Source organism: Aulonocara stuartgranti, assembly GCF_965226115.1.
Source record: "Aulonocara stuartgranti genome assembly, chromosome: 6".
NCBI classification, from domain to species: domain Eukaryota; kingdom Metazoa; phylum Chordata; class Actinopteri; order Cichliformes; family Cichlidae; genus Aulonocara; species Aulonocara stuartgranti.
Window position 1 is genome coordinate 16,244,139 of NC_138944.1, and position 19,757 is coordinate 16,263,895.

General features: G+C 41.0%; 2 protein-coding genes across 3 annotated transcripts in view; both read right to left on the reverse strand.

Moving 5' to 3' along the window:
• Nucleotides 1-1,426: 1,426 nt before the first annotated feature.
• Nucleotides 1,427-13,847, reverse strand: LOC309708167 (uncharacterized protein). Its single transcript, XM_082535955.1, has 21 exons — nucleotides 10,936-13,847; nucleotides 9,499-9,567; nucleotides 9,222-9,399; nucleotides 7,015-7,095; nucleotides 6,761-6,816; nucleotides 6,377-6,449; nucleotides 6,184-6,267; nucleotides 5,640-5,695; nucleotides 5,230-5,320; nucleotides 5,082-5,144; nucleotides 4,872-4,972; nucleotides 4,692-4,748; nucleotides 4,460-4,591; nucleotides 4,244-4,367; nucleotides 4,006-4,157; nucleotides 3,801-3,900; nucleotides 3,584-3,660; nucleotides 3,296-3,404; nucleotides 2,629-2,686; nucleotides 2,302-2,459; nucleotides 1,427-2,215 (listed from the first exon to the last, which is right to left on the reverse strand). The coding sequence occupies exons 2-21, from the start codon at nucleotides 9,531-9,533 to the stop codon at nucleotides 2,210-2,212; spliced, it is 1,791 nt and encodes a 596-aa protein (XP_082392081.1). The 5' UTR covers nucleotides 9,534-9,567; nucleotides 10,936-13,847; the 3' UTR covers nucleotides 1,427-2,209.
• Nucleotides 13,848-16,796: 2,949 nt separating this feature from the next.
• LOC309708168 (uncharacterized protein) overlaps nucleotides 16,797-19,757 on the reverse strand; it is a 73,948-nt gene continuing 70,987 nt past the window's right edge. For both annotated transcript variants that reach the window (XM_082535957.1, XM_082535956.1), the window contains exons 14-21: nucleotides 19,626-19,749; nucleotides 19,388-19,539; nucleotides 19,183-19,282; nucleotides 18,966-19,042; nucleotides 18,678-18,786; nucleotides 18,011-18,068; nucleotides 17,684-17,841; nucleotides 16,797-17,597 (exon numbers count right to left, since the gene is read on the reverse strand). In XM_082535957.1, the coding sequence (XP_082392083.1) occupies nucleotides 17,592-17,597; nucleotides 17,684-17,841; nucleotides 18,011-18,068; nucleotides 18,678-18,786; nucleotides 18,966-19,042; nucleotides 19,183-19,282; nucleotides 19,388-19,539; nucleotides 19,626-19,749 (784 nt within the window). In that variant the 3' untranslated portion in view covers nucleotides 16,797-17,591. The remainder of the gene's footprint in view (nucleotides 17,598-17,683; nucleotides 17,842-18,010; nucleotides 18,069-18,677; nucleotides 18,787-18,965; nucleotides 19,043-19,182; nucleotides 19,283-19,387; nucleotides 19,540-19,625; nucleotides 19,750-19,757) is intronic.

Genomic DNA, 19,757 nt, shown 5'->3' on the forward strand with positions numbered 1-19,757 from the left:
CATAAATAAGTTTTGTACATCCTTTAGATACGGTCCCTTTTGTTTGTTGTTTTGGGGTCCACCCCGAAGCTGTAGTTCGCTCCTTTCCTTTGTTAGAATTCAATCACTGTGAAAAAAAATCACCATCAAAATTGTACTGGTTGTGTGATGTGCTGCTTGGGGTCAGACAGGGGTGGATCACCCTTATATTATGGTCTGGCCACCCTTAGACAGGCCATAACACTAACTAAAATGAAAATTAAAACTAGACTTATAACTGGCTGGCTGGTGTCCTTACCAGTGTCCTTGGGTCTGAACTGTGGGCTCCTCTTTCCAGGTGTTCGTACTGCCTGAGTGGCACCAAGGTGTGCTGTCTTGCCTCTTTTGGGTTTTCTGCATGTTTCTGGCTCAACATGCAAGTATCCACTTCTTGACGTTCGCTGTTGGTTGCAGCCACTTGAGGTTTTTGGGCTCATTTGGGTTCTCAACACTGGGCGACTTTGATGGGAGTGAAAGCATCCTCACAACATAAATCACCACACTACCTGCTTTTGTTTCAGGTTTTTTCTTTATCCTTGTTAACATGTTTGGGTACTGGGTTTACCTGTAATGCATTTTGTGCTCCAAAAGCTGTTATTTTGTGCAGCTGTGCTCCAAAAGCTGTAAGCATGACCTTTCTTATCATTAGATTGTGCCACACCAGCACCTGAGAGAAAAGCTTTGAGTTTGATTTTGTGTTTGTGTTTTGCAGGCACTCAGGAGAATAAGTCATGATGTTTCTTGTGTTTGTCATGTTAGTATCTCAGTGCTTGTCAATCACCAGTCAACAGTGTCACCACTGTGAACAACATCCTGCGACTGTTTGAGCCAAAACCTTCGAGAAGTCCCTGCAGCTGCTTCAAAACTCATCACTGAGCTCGATCTCTCTTTTAACACGCTGGAGACAACAATGAAAGATGACTTTCTTTCATATGCTGCTTTGAGGGCTTTGCTGATGAAGTTCAGCCAAAACAGGAAACATGCAGCAGGAGACAGTAACTTGTTAAAATGTTATAAAAGGTACAATTAAAGATTTTCACCCTACAGGGTTGTCAATGATCCAAGGATAAATGTCTAATTTGGTCAAAAGTTTATAAGCCATTTCTGGAGAGACTGCAGTGGAAATGTTGTCACTTTTGGACTTTGCTACCTGCAGCTAAACATTTGCAGCTAAATCATTTATTTAAAAGCAGAAGCTGCAACTGATCGAGTGAATGTTTGTCTGAAAACTTAAACTGAACTCCAAGCGTACCATTGCTCCAGCTTACCATCTTTACCTGAGTGAATCAGTTTGTTGAACAATCTAAATGATTCAGAAACTTCTGTGACATCAACTTAACTAAGGCTCATTACAAATTTCACAAAACACTGCTGAATACTTTTAATATTTTTTTTATTAGTTATTTTTGTTTTGTTGTTATTTTGATTTTAATAAAACAAAATAACATAAAGAATCAAATTGTTTCTTTGTTTTTTTAAATTTAATTTATTTTACAAATAAATTAATAATAATATTAATAATAATAACAACAAATTAGTGCTGTCAGCGTAAACGTCATTAGTTAAAATGACGTTAACGCTGACAGCACTAATTTGTTGTTCCAGAGAGCAAGCCAAACACTGGTCTAGAAAAGGACGATCTCTAGTAGTGCTGCACTACTAGTAGATTTTGTTTTAACCTCCTAGGACCTGGTGTCCACATATGTGGACATAAGATTTATGAGACCAAAATACAAAATTTTGCTCTTCAAAAACCTGATATCCACTTATGAGGGAGGACATTACACTGCCCCTGTTCAATCGAACTTTAAAATGAATGTCCTCATATGTGGATCTCATTTTTTTGAGAAACAAAAAAAAGATAGTCCGAATCTGATGTCTTTGTTTTCACATTCATCAGGTCCCAATCAACCCAAATGGCACAGAGAAATTAAAAATGCATGCCATGAAAGAGTTCAGGTCTTAGGATGTTAAAAATGTCCCTGCTGATGAGACCAGTGAATGTGGGGCGACGGTGGCAAGAAAAAACTCCCTCCTGGAGGAAGAAATCTTGGGAGGACCAGGCTCTCTGGGAGGACCCTTCCTCCTGAGGGCAATACTTACCAGTACTTGTCCTCCAGTGTGCGATGGTGGGCTGGGACGAGTGTTGTTTCTTCTCAGCATGATGATGACCTTCCTTCCATTTCCTGTTTCAGAACTGAGAATGAAGACAAAACTGGTTAACAAGGTAACAGGACATTTAAAAATTCTCTCACTTCAGGATGAGATGCTGTGTCTTCTTACGTTTCTCTTGTAAAACAGCATGTAGGCCGAGTGCTGCTGTTCCTCACAAGCTGCCGATCCGGTTGTGTGGAGCACCTGTGCGTCATTATAGGTGAGCCAGCGATCTGATGTAGAGTGCTGACTCTCCTCAGGATGGACAGAACTACAGATGTAGTGTCCTGAAATCACATTAAGACAAATGAATCCAACTTCTGGAAGTCAGCTGATTCAAGCAAACAGTGATTTTGACTTAGTGCGTCTTAGAACATCAAAAGCTTTTGTGTGTGAGTCCTTCACTGAAAAGTAGAAAGTTTTCATTTTCTGTTTGTAACAAGTCTGTTGTTTTACCTGACTCTGTGCCTCCATAATGATTGATGATGCTGACAAGACTATAACAGCCACCACCCTGAGAAGGAACAAATCCAAAGAGTGTTAGTTTCACAAAGTCTCACATCAGAGCCATAATTAAGCTGATTTGCTGAGGCTACGTCCACACTAATGCGTTTTCGTTTGAAAACACATCGTTTTCTCTCCGCTTTGACCTCCCGTCCACACTGAGATGGCGTTTTCCTCAAGGAAAAACACAGCATCTTGAAAATGCTCTCGAAAACGCACACATTTCAAAACGGAGTTGTCCCGTCGCAGTGTGGACACTCGAAAACGCAGACTTTCTAAAACGATGACGCATTTTAGCCATGTGATGCAGTCATGTGAGCAATTAAACAAAGATAGCCGAGTGCATTATACAGCGGTTGTTTTGATTGCTCTCAACTTTGACAGCCCTAAAAAAGATTAATATCAGTTTGTACATGCTCCGGATAGCTTTTCTTCAAATTCTGTAATCCTCACTCACTTTTGCGCATGCGCAGGACTGGAACGTAAGCGTTTTCGGCCGTTTCAATGCAGACGCACAACTATTTGAAAATGACTGAAAACACTAGTGTGGACACGGAGTTTTCAAATCTATCAGGGCTAGTGTGGACGTAGCCTGAGACGTTCTGCAGTCTCTTTTTACCTGATTGGATGGCACCACCAAGTCCCTCTGCAGCCTGACGGGGTCATCCACCTTCTTAATGTTGTAGGTTTGTGTAAAGCCAAACCTCTTCAGATGCAAGATCAGGACTCTGGCAGAAAAGAAAAAAAAAACACAAACAAGGTAGAAAATAAGAAGAATGAGTGTCAAACACAAACAGAAGATGGGAGAAAACGACTGCTCAAGTATTGTCTCGAAAAACTCTGATATTTGATGCGCCACAGTTTGGAAACCTGGTCAGTCGATCACTTCTGATGTGACCTTACTCACCTTGGCAGTGTATCAAAAGACGACTTCAGTTCTGAGGCCGTCCCTCCACAATCACAGCGAAATTCTATTTCTTGTTCCTGAACAACAGCACAGAGAAAACAGGCTTTATGGTAGAAAGAAATCTCAACATATGCACACACACATACGCACAAACACTAACAAAAAAGGTGTGTTAAGATCGCTGACACTACAACTCTATTGGAATTTGTGATCTTACCTTCAAGTATGTCTCTAACATGTTTATAATAGACCCCTCTGGAACAAGGTCAAGAGACAAGCTGGTGAAGTCCTCGTGCTGTGATGATTGGTGACCACAGCTACACATTTCAGGAGTAACGTAGTTAAAGTAAAGATCAGGTAGGTGGAAAAGAGGTATATGAAAACATTGCAACCAGCTCTGCGTTTCTGAAAGACAGGCTTACCTCTTGCATGTCCTCATGTTTTCCATTTTAAAAATGTGATGCTCTTCTACTGGGCAGGTATAACTTTGGCCCAGGAGAGCTGCGTTCCTCTCCAGGTGAGGTGCGAGCCTTTTGACCTCATTGAGGAACAATGTTAGGAATTCATGAGCGTCCTGAAAGAAAAGCAGAGAGATTTAAAACAGTACATCAAAATCAGAAGGTAAAGCAAAAAAACAAAATGTCCAAATAGCTGACGCACTTTCTGTGCACTGCCGGTGTATTCAGGAGCTTGACTGCTGAATGCCTTCTTAAAAGCTCTTAGGTGGTGATCTTTAAGGCCATAATCTGTTGACTCATGACAGTCCCTGACATCAATGAGCCTTCTGTAGAAAGGAAAGGGTAAACAGACATTTCTGCTGTTAGATCTCTTTGTTCTTCAGGTTTTTGAAGAAAGTAGAAGGTTGACGTAGCGCACCTTAAGAGCTGAGCTTCTGGATCTGTGCTCCACAAAACCTCCTGACGCCTGATGTCTCTTATGAACTCCTCAATGTTGAGGAGGCTCTGCAGGCAGGAGTTCATGTAGCAGGTGTTTCCGATGTTTGGAAACCTGACACACACGCACAACGTTTACAGTATCAGTGTAAAAGAATTCATTTTCTCCACTTTGACAAAGTGAGCTTTGGTCTTTGTGCACCACGTGTACTCACCCGAAGCAGTCTATAGTCCCAGTTTGACTTTCTATTATTTCTCCACCGCATGCTACACTGCTCCAAAAAGGTAAAAACACAAACACAAAATTAGGAAAGATGTCAGGATGCTGAGCAGTGTATGTGCATGGATGCATGAGCTTTGAAGTTGAAACATTTTGGAGGACGTCTTTCTCTTACCTGTTAAACACATGCTCCCATCCACTCTCTTGGTCCAGAAGCTCCATAATCCAAGTGTCCCAACTCAGGTCTGCTGGGATCGTTTCCGTGGTGCTTCTTACCTGATATAAATATATAGGACATAGCTGTGTGCCTCATTGCTCTTAATTGCTCTCATTTAACTGTGATGAGTAAATGCTTGATGACAGTGACTCTTTCCATAAAACATACCTTCCCGGATTTAAAAAGAGTCTTCACAGTGTTGCTCTCTGCCTCTGCATCGCTGTCAGTTTGCTGCAGAGGACGAACAAACATAAGTTTATTAAAAAGTACATTTTAAAGAGAATGTGTATTTCATATGTTTTGTGTAAAAGCAAACCGAGGAACAGCAGAAGATGTGTCTCCATTTTCTCTTCTTTTGGCCATTTTCAGGGTTAGCTGGTGTGGCAGCAACAGAAGCATCCGGGATGCTGATGAGGACAAAAGTGTAAATGTTGTGGAAATTTATAAGAAGGAGTACATTTTGCTAATACAGATTGCTAATAAAAGTGAATAACTGTAATGGAATACCAACATGAACAAAATCATGTATTTTATACATTTACACTCTACATTTTCAAACGCTAATCTCTGCATCCATATAAATAATAGACAAGACTAGAAGGAGTAAAAAAGATGTAAATACACAAGGTGGAAGAAAAATGCCAATAAAAGGGAAATAAAAGAGCTCCAACCAAACCACTGCTATAAATATCTCCAGCAGCATTAAAGAGTGGCGCATTTCTTTACCTCTGATGAGACGTAGAAGGAATTTCCTTCTCTGCCACGTTTTGTTTGTGTAATTTCTGTTTAGAAACAAGAAAAGCAACATCAGTAATGGCATAAAACAAACATACCAAGTGGGTCTCTCCATGAAAAGTGTCCAGTTAGAGAATTTGGTATTATTTCATATTATTTATCACTTTAGTGAGCTGTCAGCTCATGAAGCAGATATAGGAATATCTTTAAATAAAATAAAAACAATTTATTCATGCCTTAAATTGAGTTTTAAAGTTTGTCCTATGAAATACAAAATCCTTCATTTGGTTCTGATCAAAATTCAGTTTTTACAGAAATCATCCATGAAGCTTCAAAAATGCTTATTCACCATAAAAAATATTTAGAGAAACATCCTGCAAGTCTCTTCGAACTTACCTTTCTGTGAAAAAAAAACGTTTAAACATCTTTGAACTTAATTTGAGGACATGGCTGTGTGCTAAATTGCTCTTAATTCTTCTCATTTAACTGTGATGAGTAAATGCTTGATGACAGTGACTCTTTCCATAAAACATACCTTCCAGAATTTAAAAAGAAACCAGCGACACTTTTTTTGTGTCTTCACAGTGTTGCTCTCTGCCTCTGCATCGCTGTCAGTTTGCTGCAGAGGACGAACAAACATACGTTTATTAAAAAAGTAAAGTCACTTTAAATTAACAAGTGCAATTTAAAGAGAATGTGCATTTCATATGTTTTGTGTAAAAGCAAACCGAGGAACAGCAGAGGTGTCTCCATTTTCTCTTCTTCTTTTGACCATTTTCAGTAACAGGAGCATCCGGGATGCTGATGAGGACAAAAGTGTAAATGTTATTTTTCAAAGTGCAAATTTTTAACAAGGAGTACATGCTGGAGATTGCAGATAAAAATTAATAACTGTAATGGAACAAAATCATGTATTTTGTACATTTACACTCTACATTTTCAAACGCTAATCTCTGAATCAATATAAATTATAGACAAGACTAGAAGTAGTAAAAAAGATGTAAATACACAAGGTGGAAGAAAAATGCCAATAAAAGGGAAATAAAAGAGCTCCAACCAAACCACTGCTATAAATATCTCCAGCAGCATTAAAGACTGGCGCATTTCTTTACCTCTGATGAGACGTAGAAGGAATTTCCTTCTCTGCCACGTTTTGTTTGTGTGATTTCTGTTTAGAAACAAGAAAACCAACATCAGTAATGGCATAAAACAAAGTATATGGTATGAAAATACAAAATCCTTCATTTGGATTCAAAATTCAGTTTTTACAGAAATCATCCAAGAAGCTTCCTTAAAAGTTTCAAAAATGCTTGTTTACCATAAGAAAATATTCATAGAAATGTGCTGCGAGTCTCTTCAAACTTACCTTTCTGTGAAAAAGAAGTTTAAACATCTTTGGACTTGATGTGATCGCAGCCAAAATCTCCTCAGCTTTGCAAAAGTTCAACTGAAAACAAGCAGTCAAAGGTTGTATATTTATAAACTTTCAGCATAGAACGTTCATACCCTGAACAGCAAACATCATCATTATGATGTATGGGGCAAATTTGCATATTTTGGAATGTATGCTCATTTGAACTGTATGGTGCTCGTCTCCAAGCAACTGCTACACAAAACAGGTCAAGTCAAGTGGCTTTTATTGTCATTTTAACCACGTGCAGAGGTGCTGTACAGAGTGAAACGAGACAGCGTTCCTCCGAGACCCTGGTGCTATATATGACATATACGGACAAACCCAGGACTACATAAAGTGCAGTGTGCATAAATTGCAAAAATAAACAAGACAAAACAGTGCAAAACGTGACAGAACAGGACGAAACAGACACAAGACAATGGAAATGTGCAAAATGCTGAGTATTGTGCAAAAGTAACTTGGTGTCTGTATGTATGTGTATGAGTGTGAGATACTGCAGATAAGTGCTTGGTAGTGACATGTGTGAAGGTGTGCGTGTGCCAGTGCAGTCACTGAGTGTTCAGGGGTCTGACGGCTTGTGGGAAGAAACTTTTCCGTAGTTTGGTAGCGAGGGCCCGGATGTTGTGGGACCTCTTTCCAGAAGGCAGCAGGGTGAAGAGTGTGTTTGAAGGCTGTGTGGGGTCCTCCAGCAAGCGGGTGTTATAAGGAGGGGAGAGGGGCTCCAATGACCTTCTTAGCTGCTCTCACAATCCGTTGTAGGGTACTGCGATCCAATACGCTGCAGTTACCATACCAGACAGTGATGCAGCTACTTAGGATGCTCTCATTAGTCCCACTGTAAAAGGTGGTGAGAATGGATGGTGGGAGATGGGCTTTCCTCAGCTTCTGCATGAAGTAGAGACGCTGCTGGGCCTTCTTGGTTATGGAGCTGGTGTTGAGGGAGCAGGAGTGGTTCTCCGCCAGGTGGACACCAAGAAATCTGGTGCTCTTGACGACCTCCACAGAGGATCCATTCATGTTAAGTGGGCAGTGATCCCACTGTGCTCTCCTGAAGTCAACGATCTCTTTTGTTTTGTTTTGGTGTGCTGGGGGAGCAGCACAGCAAAGAAGGACTCATCCAGGCTGGAGAAACTGATCAGGAGGGCTAGCTCTGTGGTCGGCATGAAGCTGGACACTCTGGTGACAGTGGCAGAGAAAAGGACATTAAAGAAACTGATGGACATTATGAACAATGCTGGGCATCCTCTGCACATGGCCATTAACAACCAGAAGAGTCTGTTCAGTGACAGGTTGCTTCTCCCAAAGACAAGAACTAACAGACTTAAAAACTCCTTTGTCCCACACGCCATCAGACTGTTTAACTCCTCTCTGGAGGGGAGAGGGAGGGGAAACAGGAGGACAAAGGAGGGGGGAACAACTAAGCTGTAGTGCCTCTTCACCTCACTGTGCAATACCTTTTGTGCAATACTTTTGTAAATAGTCAACAGTGCAATAGACTCAATACTTGAAATGTGCAATTCACTTGTATTTTTATTTTTTATTCCTATTTATTCTATTTATCCCCTTCGTATATTTTATTTATATTGTCTCTGTATTTATATATGTGTGTGTGTGTGTGTGTGTGTGTGTGTGTGTGTGTATATATATATAATATTCAGTAACTCTGTAACTTCTGTCGGTGCTGTGCTTTTTTGGAAATCGAATTTCCCAGAGGAACCCACCCGAGGGATTAATAAAGTTCTATCTAATCTAATCTAATCTAATCTAATCTAATCTAAACATTCAGAGACAGGTTGTTGACTCTACACCTCTACAGATGGCCCGCAGTGCAACCCTTCAGCTTCCTAGTAAATGCACCTATATACAAATTTAAAGACCTAGGAGACTTACTTCTCGTCACAGAGTTGTAGCATTCACAACATTTTCAGAAAACTTGAACTCAAGGTCAAAGTCACTGATATTCAAACTGACCCCAGAACTTTAGTAAATGCACCAATGGCATCAATTCAAAATCCTGCCCCTCGTTCTCGACCAAGCTGAGTATACAATTATGAAACAATCATTTCCCATTTTATTTCACTATCTGTAACTAAGACAAATAAACAGTATTTGGGACACAAGTCACTATTAAAGTGGTTAGTGAGACTGTGTCTTCTTACGTTAATCTTGTAAAACAGGATGTAGGCTGAGTGCTGCTGTTCCTCACAAGCTGCAGATCCAGTTGTGTGCAGCACCTGTGCATCATTATAGGTGAGCCAAGGATCTGATGTAGAGTGTGGACTCTCCTCAGGATGGACAGAATTACAGATGCAGCAGCTGTTTCCGATGTATGGAAACCTGACACACAAACAAAAGTTTACAGTATCAGTGTAAAATAATTCATTTTGTCCAGGTTGAGAAGGTGAGCTTTGGTCCTTGTGCACCACGTGTACTCACCTGAAGCCGTCTCTAGTCTGAATTTTATTTTCCATTATTTATCCACCGCCCAAATGTTTCACTACGCTACTGCAAAAAGGTAAAAACACAAACACACAATTAGACGCTGAGCACTAGATGTGCATGTATGCTAGTGATGTGTCGAGTAATGGAGGGGGCGTTTCCGCGATGCACGTATCGAGGCTTGCTTCATTTATGGGAGGAGCTGAAAATGATGACGTCCGAAGCCTCGCTGCCCGGCTGTACCACGTGACTGGTTCATGAAGTGGTTCGAACTTTGTCGCGAGATGTGACAGCGATACAAACCCCTCAGACTTCAATCAAAATGTGGGTGTTTGATGGAGAGCTGCGGTTAGTGAGAGTTGGAGACAGCTGGGAGGCAGTTTGGAGGTTTATGAGAGTGAGGAGAGAAACTCAGGAGAGAATGGAGCCAGCTAAGAAGAGGAGGATGTCCTCCCCTGTGTGGGAACATTTTGATCTTATTCCTCCCAACAAGGTATTTCTACAGAAGATGTATTTTCATAATACTGATGGTGCAATACAATTTATGTTAAGCTGTATTTACTTTTGTACAAGGTGAAGTGTTTGCTATGTGCCAGGGAGCTGGGATATAACAACAACACCTCATCCATGCTTAGGCACTACAGAGCTTTGCATGAGAATAAGGGGAACAGCGATTGTTGAGCAAGACCAGGTGAGCCATCAAATGCCATGATAATAATAGCATGCCGTAATGTTACTAAATGATATAACAATATTATACAACTGTAATAAGTTACGTGTGTGATATTTATATTTGTGCTTTGTTTTTATTGTCTTTCCTCAGGAGAACAATCTCAAATAGATGAAAACCTGGTTAGCATGGTGATTGAGGACTCCCAGCCATTTAGCATTGTGGAGGACAAAGGATTTATAAGATTTGTTAAATCATTAAATCCTAGCTATGTTCTCCCCACTAAAAAGGTCATAAAAGCAGTGAAAATTTAGTTTTTACTGAATAAAATATGGGCAGGACTGACGCCTCAGTGTGTAGCTGTCCATACCTCAACGTTACAAAAGCACAACCACTGTCCACACCCCAACCACACCTCACCTCACAGTAAATGATCATTTCCATTTTAAGCATTTCCAAATAATCATTTTCCATACTGCCACTATAAATATACACAGTATACTGCATCACTACAATATACATGTTTTACACACTCCTTTTGTTGTTGACATTTACAGGCTGTGTGCAAAAGGCCACACTCTTCAAATTCATGCCAACTAATATTTTTACGTCCAGTAGGTGTCCTACTAGAGCAAATAAAGCTTCAAGAAGCTTTGCGCTGGGGTAAACCAATTGGATGAAAAGCTTCAGTGCTTCATCTGCCCATCACTAATGTATGCATGAGCTTTGAAATTTAAACATTTTGGGGGACGTTATTCTCTTACTTATTAAACACATGCTCCCATCCACTCTCTTGGTCCAGAAGCTCCATAATCCAAGTGTCCCAACTCAGGTCTGATGGCATTTTTTCAGTGGTGTTTTTAACCTCTTGGGAACTTTCACTACATTCCTTACTTGATGCAGAAAGAAGAAACGAGTCCATATCCAACCTTCAGAGCAGAGGCGATTAAGATCGGTATGGGTGTCACAGGTGTACCAGTCCGCCTTTTCTTCCAGGGCGAGAGGGGTTGCCATTCTTGTTCGCAGAACTATTCCTTTTATATTCAAAACTCAGATATGTGATCCAGGTGGGAGGTTCATACTTGTTACAGGTACAGTCAACTCCACCCCTGTAGTCCTCTTGAACATCTATGCCCCTAATTTTGACAACCCTGACTTCTTTAGTAAAATATTCAATCTTGTCTCACAATACAATGACCATAATATCATTATCGGTGGTGATTTTAATTGTTATTTCGATCCATTGTTGGATAGGTCTTCTGCGTCCCTGGCCCCAACCTTGAGAGCTGTTTCTGTACTCAATACTCTTACTAAATCTTTGGACTTGGTTGACATTTGGAGGCACCAGCATCCGTTAGAAAAGCAATACTCTTTCTTCTCCCCTGTCCATGGCAGCTTCAGTAGAATTGACTATTTTCTTATTGATTCCAGGCTTATTTCGAAAGTGGTTAGTTCCACTTATCACAGTATTTTAGTTTCGGACCACGCACCTCTCTCAACGGTAATTGACTTCAACCTATATACCCCCCAATACAATTGGAAATTTAACCCCTCTTTATATCTAAATGACTCTTTTACGGTTTACCTATCTACTAAAATCGCAGAATTTTTACAATTTAATGATAATGGTGTAGTTTCAGACTCTGTTTTGTGGGAGTCCTTTAAAGTCGTTATTAGAGGCCATATTATTGCTTATCAAGCTTCTCAGAAGAGGGACAAACTCAGGCTGCGTACTAATATTGAGGCAGAGCTGTCTGTGTTGGAGGAGAAGTATCGCGATACCGGGGCTGCTGACACACTTAATACCATTCTCAAATTGAAATATGACTACAACCACATGTTGGGGGAGCAGGTCATGAATTGTATTCGTCGATTAAAACAGAAGCATTTTGAGCTTGGTGAAAAGGCTGACAAGGTGCTTTCCAGACAGCTGAAGGGCATTCAAGCTGAAAGGGCGATACACAGAATTCTCTCTGCAACTGGCCAGTTGCTGTCCGATCACAAGCAGATAAATGACAGATTTCGCAGTTTTTATTGTCAGTTATACACATCTAGTACTACGGCCACAGTTGCTGAAATCACTAATTTTCTTAATGCTTTAGACATCCCGACTCTTCCTGAGGCTGCACGGGGCTTACTCGATGCAGACTTTACGCTGGAGGAAATTAGAAATGCAATCTGCTCCTTTCCTAATGGAAAAGCATGTGGTCCGGACGGTTTCGGGATAGAGCTTTATAAGACACATATTGACGTTATCGCTCCCCTGCTACTTCGGATGGTAAATTGCGCAGTGTTAAACGGCTCATTCCCTCATTCTTTCTACGATGCCCATATATGTCTCCTCCTGAAAAAAGACAGAGACGAAACTAATGTTTCTTCCTATCGTCCCCTAAGTCTTCTCAACTCAGACCAAAAGATAATTGCTAAAGTCCTAACCAACCGGTTAAATAAGCACATAGGCTCTATAATTCATCCTGACCAATCGGGTTTTATCCCCAATAGATTCTCTTTTTCTAATACTAGATGTCTCTTAAATGCGATGTACTCAACGACACTGCCCAATTCTGCGGTGATTTCACTCGATGCCCAGCAGGCTTTCGACCAAGTGGAATGGAGTTATTTGTTTGCTACTCTTGAAAAATTTGGTTTTGGGTCGAATTTTTTGAATATGATTAAGTTGCTTTACGCTTGCCCTCGTTCCTCGGTCCTTACCAACCATGAGAGGTCGCTCCCGTTCCTCTTACACCGTGGGACAAGGCAGGGTTGTTGCCTCTCTCCAATGCTTTTTGCTTTAGCTCTTGAGCCGTTGGCCATTGCCATCAGAGCCAATTCCCATATCTCTGGTATAAATTGTGGCACGTCAGAGTACACCATCGGTCTGTATGCAGATGATATCATATTGGCTCTTTCAGATTTAAAGATCTCCCTTCCTCCACTTCTTAAGCTGATTGACAGCTTTGGCCACCTATCAGGGTTCACCATAAATTGGAAGAAGTCTGTTCTTATGCCGCTGTCGTCTGGTCTGGGCCCTGATTTCCTGTCTAGTTTGCCCTTTAAGGTCTCCCAGGATTACTTTTCATACCTGGGTATTAACATCCCTAGGAACTCAAAACTCCTCTTCAGGCTTAATTATTCGGTTCTAACTGATGAGCTCAAGTGTATGATAGATAGGTGGAAACTTCTCCCACTTTCAATGATTGGCCGTATCAATATAATCAAAATGGTTGTGCTCCCTAAATTCATGTACCTATTCCAGAACGTTCCTATTTTTCTCAGGTCTTCCTTTTTCAAAGCGTTGGATGCCATTATCATGCCTTTCGTTTGGGCCTACAAGCCCCCCCGCATCTCGAAGTCTCACTTGCAAAAGCCCTCGGACGAGGGTGGTCTGGGCCTTCCAGTTTTCAGACATTATTACTGGGCCTGTAATGCCAGAGCCTGGGTCTTCTGGAATCTGCCTATAGTTGGTGATGCTGTGGGATGCAGGTCCAGCCCTAAATGGCTCGAATTGGAGCTTAGCACTGCTATCGAGCACACTGGAGCATCCTTGCCAGCTATCTTATTTTCAAAATCGGTTATTAAAAGTGCATGTGATGACTTTATTCTTTGCAACTCCGTAAAAATATTGAATCAAATTAAGAGAATCTTGAACCTCCCGGTAGTGTCAACTTTTGCCCCGATCTGCCACAGTCCTAGCTTTACGCCTAGTACAATGGATGCTGCTTTCAAACAATGGCCTGTCAAAGGGTTAATTGCTATAAAGGATCTTTATATTGACAATCATTTTGCCTCTTTTGCTCAGCTTCAGACAAAGTACAATCTCCCTACAAGTCATTTTTTTCGGTACTTACAAATTAGGAATTATGTCAAGCAAGCATTCTCAAATTTAGATACCATCCCCATACAGCATGTCTTTTACAATATGATGAACGAACCTCCCACCTCAAAACACTTAATTTCTCGGCTTGTCAACCTTTTTTCTTCGGCAGCCCCCTCTTGCCATATTAAAGAGGCTTGGACAAGGGACACTGGTTTGGTTATCTCTGACGATCTATGGGCTGAAGTGTTAAGTCGGATAAAACTATGCTCTGTTAACGCCCGGCTTCAGTTAATTCAATTTAAGGTTGTCCATAGACTGCACTATTCCAAAACCAAATTGAACAAGATTTTTCCTAACGTTTCCCCCAAATGTGATAAATGTAAACTTGTGGACGGTACTCTTGGGCATCTTTTTTGGTCCTGTTCTACGCTTACAGCCTTTTGGACTAGTATTTTTAGTTTCTATAGCACTGTTTATGATAGGCAACTGTATCCTGACTGTCTTATGGTGATCCTGGGCTGCTCCGGCGACTCCTTGGCACTTCCCTTTGCTGTTCAACAGGCCCTCATGTTTGGTATGGTGATTGCCAAACGTTTGATTCTGGGGGAGTGGAAATCTGCCTCCCCTCCCTGCTTCAAGAGGTGGCTCGAGGAGATGGTCTCCTGTCTATACCTGGAAGAAATTCGGTTCTCTACGTCTGATTCCATGGAGAAGTTCAGGAAGATATGGGGGCCCTTTATAGACCACATTAAGAAGGACAGTCCACGCCCTGGGTCCTGACCACATTGTTTTAACTGCTTTCATTCTGAGCTGTTGCCCATAACTGTTTTTGCATGATTGTTATCAGCTCCTCCTAGCGATCTTTGGATTTGATCTTGTGGATTGGACTCACTAGATTGTGAGTTGTTTGACATGTATACCAGTTGCTTTGTTTGCTTCTCTGCTGTTTTTAATAAGTGCTGGCCTTGTACCCTGTTGTGTGGTTTGTTGCTCTGTTTTTTTTGTTTGTTTGTTTGTTTGTTTTTTGGTTGTTATTGTCTTTATTGTCTGTGTTCTTCTGTCCCGCTGTTTGTGAATGTGTAAAAAAATTTTGAAACTTGCATAAATAAATACATTAAAAAAAAAGAAAAAAAAAGAAAGAAGAAACGAGTCAGGGATGCATAGCAAGCACAACAAGACACCAGCAGCCCAGACCTTTCACCAACTGAAGACATTTGCAGCACCATAAAACATGACAGAGAAGAGCTGGGACTATGTGAAAGGGTGAAGTGCTGCAGTAAAGTTGCAATGGTCCTATCTTTTATACAGTCTATAGTTCACTCTATTCGATTACCCTTTTCTCATGTTTTTGTTAGTTAGGGAGATAAGACATTGTTATTTGGTTTTATTCTTTTCATAAATAAGTTTTGTACATCCTTTAGATACGGTCCCTTTTGTTTGTTGTTTTGGGGTCCACCCCGAAGCTGTAGTTCGCTCCTTTCCTTTGTTAGAATTCAATCACTGTGAAAAAAAATCACCATCAAAATTGTACTGGTTGTGTGATGTGCTGCTTGGGGTCAGACAGGGGTGGATCACCCTTATATTATGGTCTGGCCACCCTTAGACAGGCCATAACACTAACTAAAATGAAAATTAAAACTAGACTTATAACTGGCTGGCTGGTGTCCTTACCAGTGTCCTTGGGTCTGAACTGTGGGCTCCTCTTTCCAGGTGTTCGTACTGCCTGAGTGGCACCAAGGTGTGCTGTCTTGCCTCTTTTGGGTTTTCTGCATGTTTCTGGCTCAACATGCAAGTATCCACTTCTTGACGTTCGCTGTTGGTTGCAGCCACTTGAGGTTTTTGGGCTCATTTGGGTTCTCAACACTGGGCGACTTTGATGGGAGTGAAAGCATCCTCACAACATAAATCACCACACTACCTGCTTTTGTTTCAGGTTTTTTCTTTATCCTTGTTAACATGTTTGGGTACTGGGTTTACCTGTAATGCATTTTGTGCTCCAAAAGCTGTTATTTTGTGCAGCTGTGCTCCAAAAGCTGTAAGCATGACCTTTCTTATCATTAGATTGTGCCACACCAGCACCTGAGAGAAAAGCTTTGAGTTTGATTTTGTGTTTGTGTTTTGCAGGCACTCAGGAGAATAAGTCATGATGTTTCTTGTGTTTGTCATGTTAGTATCTCAGTGCTTGTCAATCACCAGTCAACAGTGTCACCACTGTGAACAACATCCTGCGACTGTTTGAGCCAAAACCTTCGAGAAGTCCCTGCAGCTGCTTCAAAACTCATCACTGAGCTCGATCTCTCTTTTAACACGCTGGAGACAACAATGAAAGATGACTTTCTTTCATATGCTGCTTTGAGGGCTTTGCTGATGAAGTTCAGCCAAAACAGGAAACATGCAGCAGGAGACAGTAACTTGTTAAAATGTTATAAAAGGTACAATTAAAGATTTTCACCCTACAGGGTTGTCAATGATCCAAGGATAAATGTCTAATTTGGTCAAAAGTTTATAAGCCATTTCTGGAGAGACTGCAGTGGAAATGTTGTCACTTTTGGACTTTGCTACCTGCAGCTAAACATTTGCAGCTAAATCATTTATTTAAAAGCAGAAGCTGCAACTGATCGAGTGAATGTTTGTCTGAAAACTTAAACTGAACTCCAAGCGTACCATTGCTCCAGCTTACCATCTTTACCTGAGTGAATCAGTTTGTTGAACAATCTAAATGATTCAGAAACTTCTGTGACATCAACTTAACTAAGGCTCATTACAAATTTCACAAAACACTGCTGAATACTTTTAATATTTTTTTTATTAGTTATTTTTGTTTTGTTGTTATTTTGATTTTAATAAAACAAAATAACATAAAGAATCAAATTGTTTCTTTGTTTTTTTAAATTTAATTTATTTTACAAATAAATTAATAATAATATTAATAATAATAACAACAAATTAGTGCTGTCAGCGTAAACGTCATTAGTTAAAATGACGTTAACGCTGACAGCACTAATTTGTTGTTCCAGAGAGCAAGCCAAACACTGGTCTAGAAAAGGACGATCTCTAGTAGTGCTGCACTACTAGTAGATTTTGTTTTAACCTCCTAGGACCTGGTGTCCACATATGTGGACATAAGATTTATGAGACCAAAATACAAAATTTTGCTCTTCAAAAACCTGATATCCACTTATGAGGGAGGACATTACACTGCCCCTGTTCAATCGAACTTTAAAATGAATGTCCTCATATGTGGATCTCATTTTTTTGAGAAACAAAAAAAAGATAGTCCGAATCTGATGTCTTTGTTTTCACATTCATCAGGTCCCAATCAACCCAAATGGCACAGAGAAATTAAAAATGCATGCCATGAAAGAGTTCAGGTCTTAGGATGTTAAAAATGTCCCTGCTGATGAGACCAGTGAATGTGGGGCGACGGTGGCAAGAAAAAACTCCCTCCTGGAGGAAGAAATCTTGGGAGGACCAGGCTCTCTGGGAGGACCCTTCCTCCTGAGGGCAATACTTACCAGTACTTGTCCTCCAGTGTGCGATGGTGGGCTGGGACGAGTGTTGTTTCTTCTCAGCATGATGATGACCTTCCTTCCATTTCCTGTTTCAGAACTGAGAATGAAGACAAAACTGGTTAACAAGGTAACAGGACATTTAAAAATTCTCTCACTTCAGGATGAGATGCTGTGTCTTCTTACGTTTCTCTTGTAAAACAGCATGTAGGCCGAGTGCTGCTGTTCCTCACAAGCTGCCGATCCGGTTGTGTGGAGCACCTGTGCGTCATTATAGGTGAGCCAGCGATCTGATGTAGAGTGCTGACTCTCCTCAGGATGGACAGAACTACAGATGTAGTGTCCTGAAATCACATTAAGACAAATGAATCCAACTTCTGGAAGTCAGCTGATTCAAGCAAACAGTGATTTTGACTTAGTGCGTCTTAGAACATCAAAAGCTTTTGTGTGTGAGTCCTTCACTGAAAAGTAGAAAGTTTTCATTTTCTGTTTGTAACAAGTCTGTTGTTTTACCTGACTCTGTGCCTCCATAATGATTGATGATGCTGACAAGACTATAACAGCCACCACCCTGAGAAGGAACAAATCCAAAGAGTGTTAGTTTCACAAAGTCTCACATCAGAGCCATAATTAAGCTGATTTGCTGAGGCTACGTCCACACTAATGCGTTTTCGTTTGAAAACACATCGTTTTCTCTCCGCTTTGACCTCCCGTCCACACTGAGATGGCGTTTTCCTCAAGGAAAAACACAGCATCTTGAAAATGCTCTCGAAAACGCACACATTTCAAAACGGAGTTGTCCCGTCGCAGTGTGGACACTCGAAAACGCAGACTTTCTAAAACGATGACGCATTTTAGCCATGTGATGCAGTCATGTGAGCAATTAAACAAAGATAGCCGAGTGCATTATACAGCGGTTGTTTTGATTGCTCTCAACTTTGACAGCCCTAAAAAAGATTAATATCAGTTTGTACATGCTCCGGATAGCTTTTCTTCAAATTCTGTAATCCTCACTCACTTTTGCGCATGCGCAGGACTGGAACGTAAGCGTTTTCGGCCGTTTCAATGCAGACGCACAACTATTTGAAAATGACTGAAAACACTAGTGTGGACACGGAGTTTTCAAATCTATCAGGGCTAGTGTGGACGTAGCCTGAGACGTTCTGCAGTCTCTTTTTACCTGATTGGATGGCACCACCAAGTCCCTCTGCAGCCTGACGGGGTCATCCACCTTCTTAATGTTGTAGGTTTGTGTAAAGCCAAACCTCTTCAGATGCAAGATCAGGACTCTGGCAGAAAAGAAAAAAAAAACACAAACAAGGTAGAAAATAAGAAGAATGAGTGTCAAACACAAACAGAAGATGGGAGAAAACGACTGCTCAAGTATTGTCTCGAAAAACTCTGATATTTGATGCGCCACAGTTTGGAAACCTGGTCAGTCGATCACTTCTGATGTGACCTTACTCACCTTGGCAGTGTATCAAAAGACGACTTCAGTTCTGAGGCCGTCCCTCCACAATCACAGCGAAATTCTATTTCTTGTTCCTGAACAACAGCACAGAGAAAACAGGCTTTATGGTAGAAAGAAATCTCAACATATGCACACACACATACGCACAAACACTAACAAAAAAGGTGTGTTAAGATCGCTGACACTACAACTCTATTGGAATTTGTGATCTTACCTTCAAGTATGTCTCTAACATGTTTATAATAGACCCCTCTGGAACAAGGTCAAGAGACAAGCTGGTGAAGTCCTCGTGCTGTGATGATTGGTGACCACAGCTACACATTTCAGGAGTAACGTAGTTAAAGTAAAGATCAGGTAGGTGGAAAAGAGGTATATGAAAATATTGCAACCAGCTCTGCGTTTCTGAAAGACAGGCTTACCTCTTGCATGTCCTCATGTTTTCCATTTTAAAAATGTGATGCTCTTCTACTGGGCAGGTATAACTTTGGCCCAGGAGAGCTGCGTTCCTCTCCAGGTGAGGTGCGAGCCTTTTGACCTCATTGAGGAACAATGTTAGGAATTCATGAGCGTCCTGAAAGAAAAGCAGAGAGATTTAAAACAGTACATCAAAATCAGAAGGTAAAGCAAAAAAACAAAATGTCCAAATAGCTGACGCACTTTCTGTGCACTGCCGGTGTATTCAGGAGCTTGACTGCTGAATGCCTTCTTAAAAGCTCTTAGGTGGTGATCTTTAAGGCCATAATCTGTTGACTCATGACAGTCCCTGACATCAATGAGCCTTCTGTAGAA

Excerpts from the sequence above, each read along its gene's own strand:
- LOC309708167 (XM_082535955.1), bottom strand. The coding sequence starts at position 9,533 with ATGGAAAATAAAATTCAGACTAGAGACGGCTTCAG. Across the intron at positions 9,400-9,498 it reads CAGACTAGAGACGGCTTCAG|GTTTCCATACATCGGAAACA; the intron begins GTGAGTACACGT and ends TTTGTGTGTCAG. Across the intron at positions 7,096-9,221 it reads TCCTGTTTTACAAGATTAAC|TTGAACTTTTGCAAAGCTGA; the intron begins GTAAGAAGACAC and ends GCTTGTTTTCAG.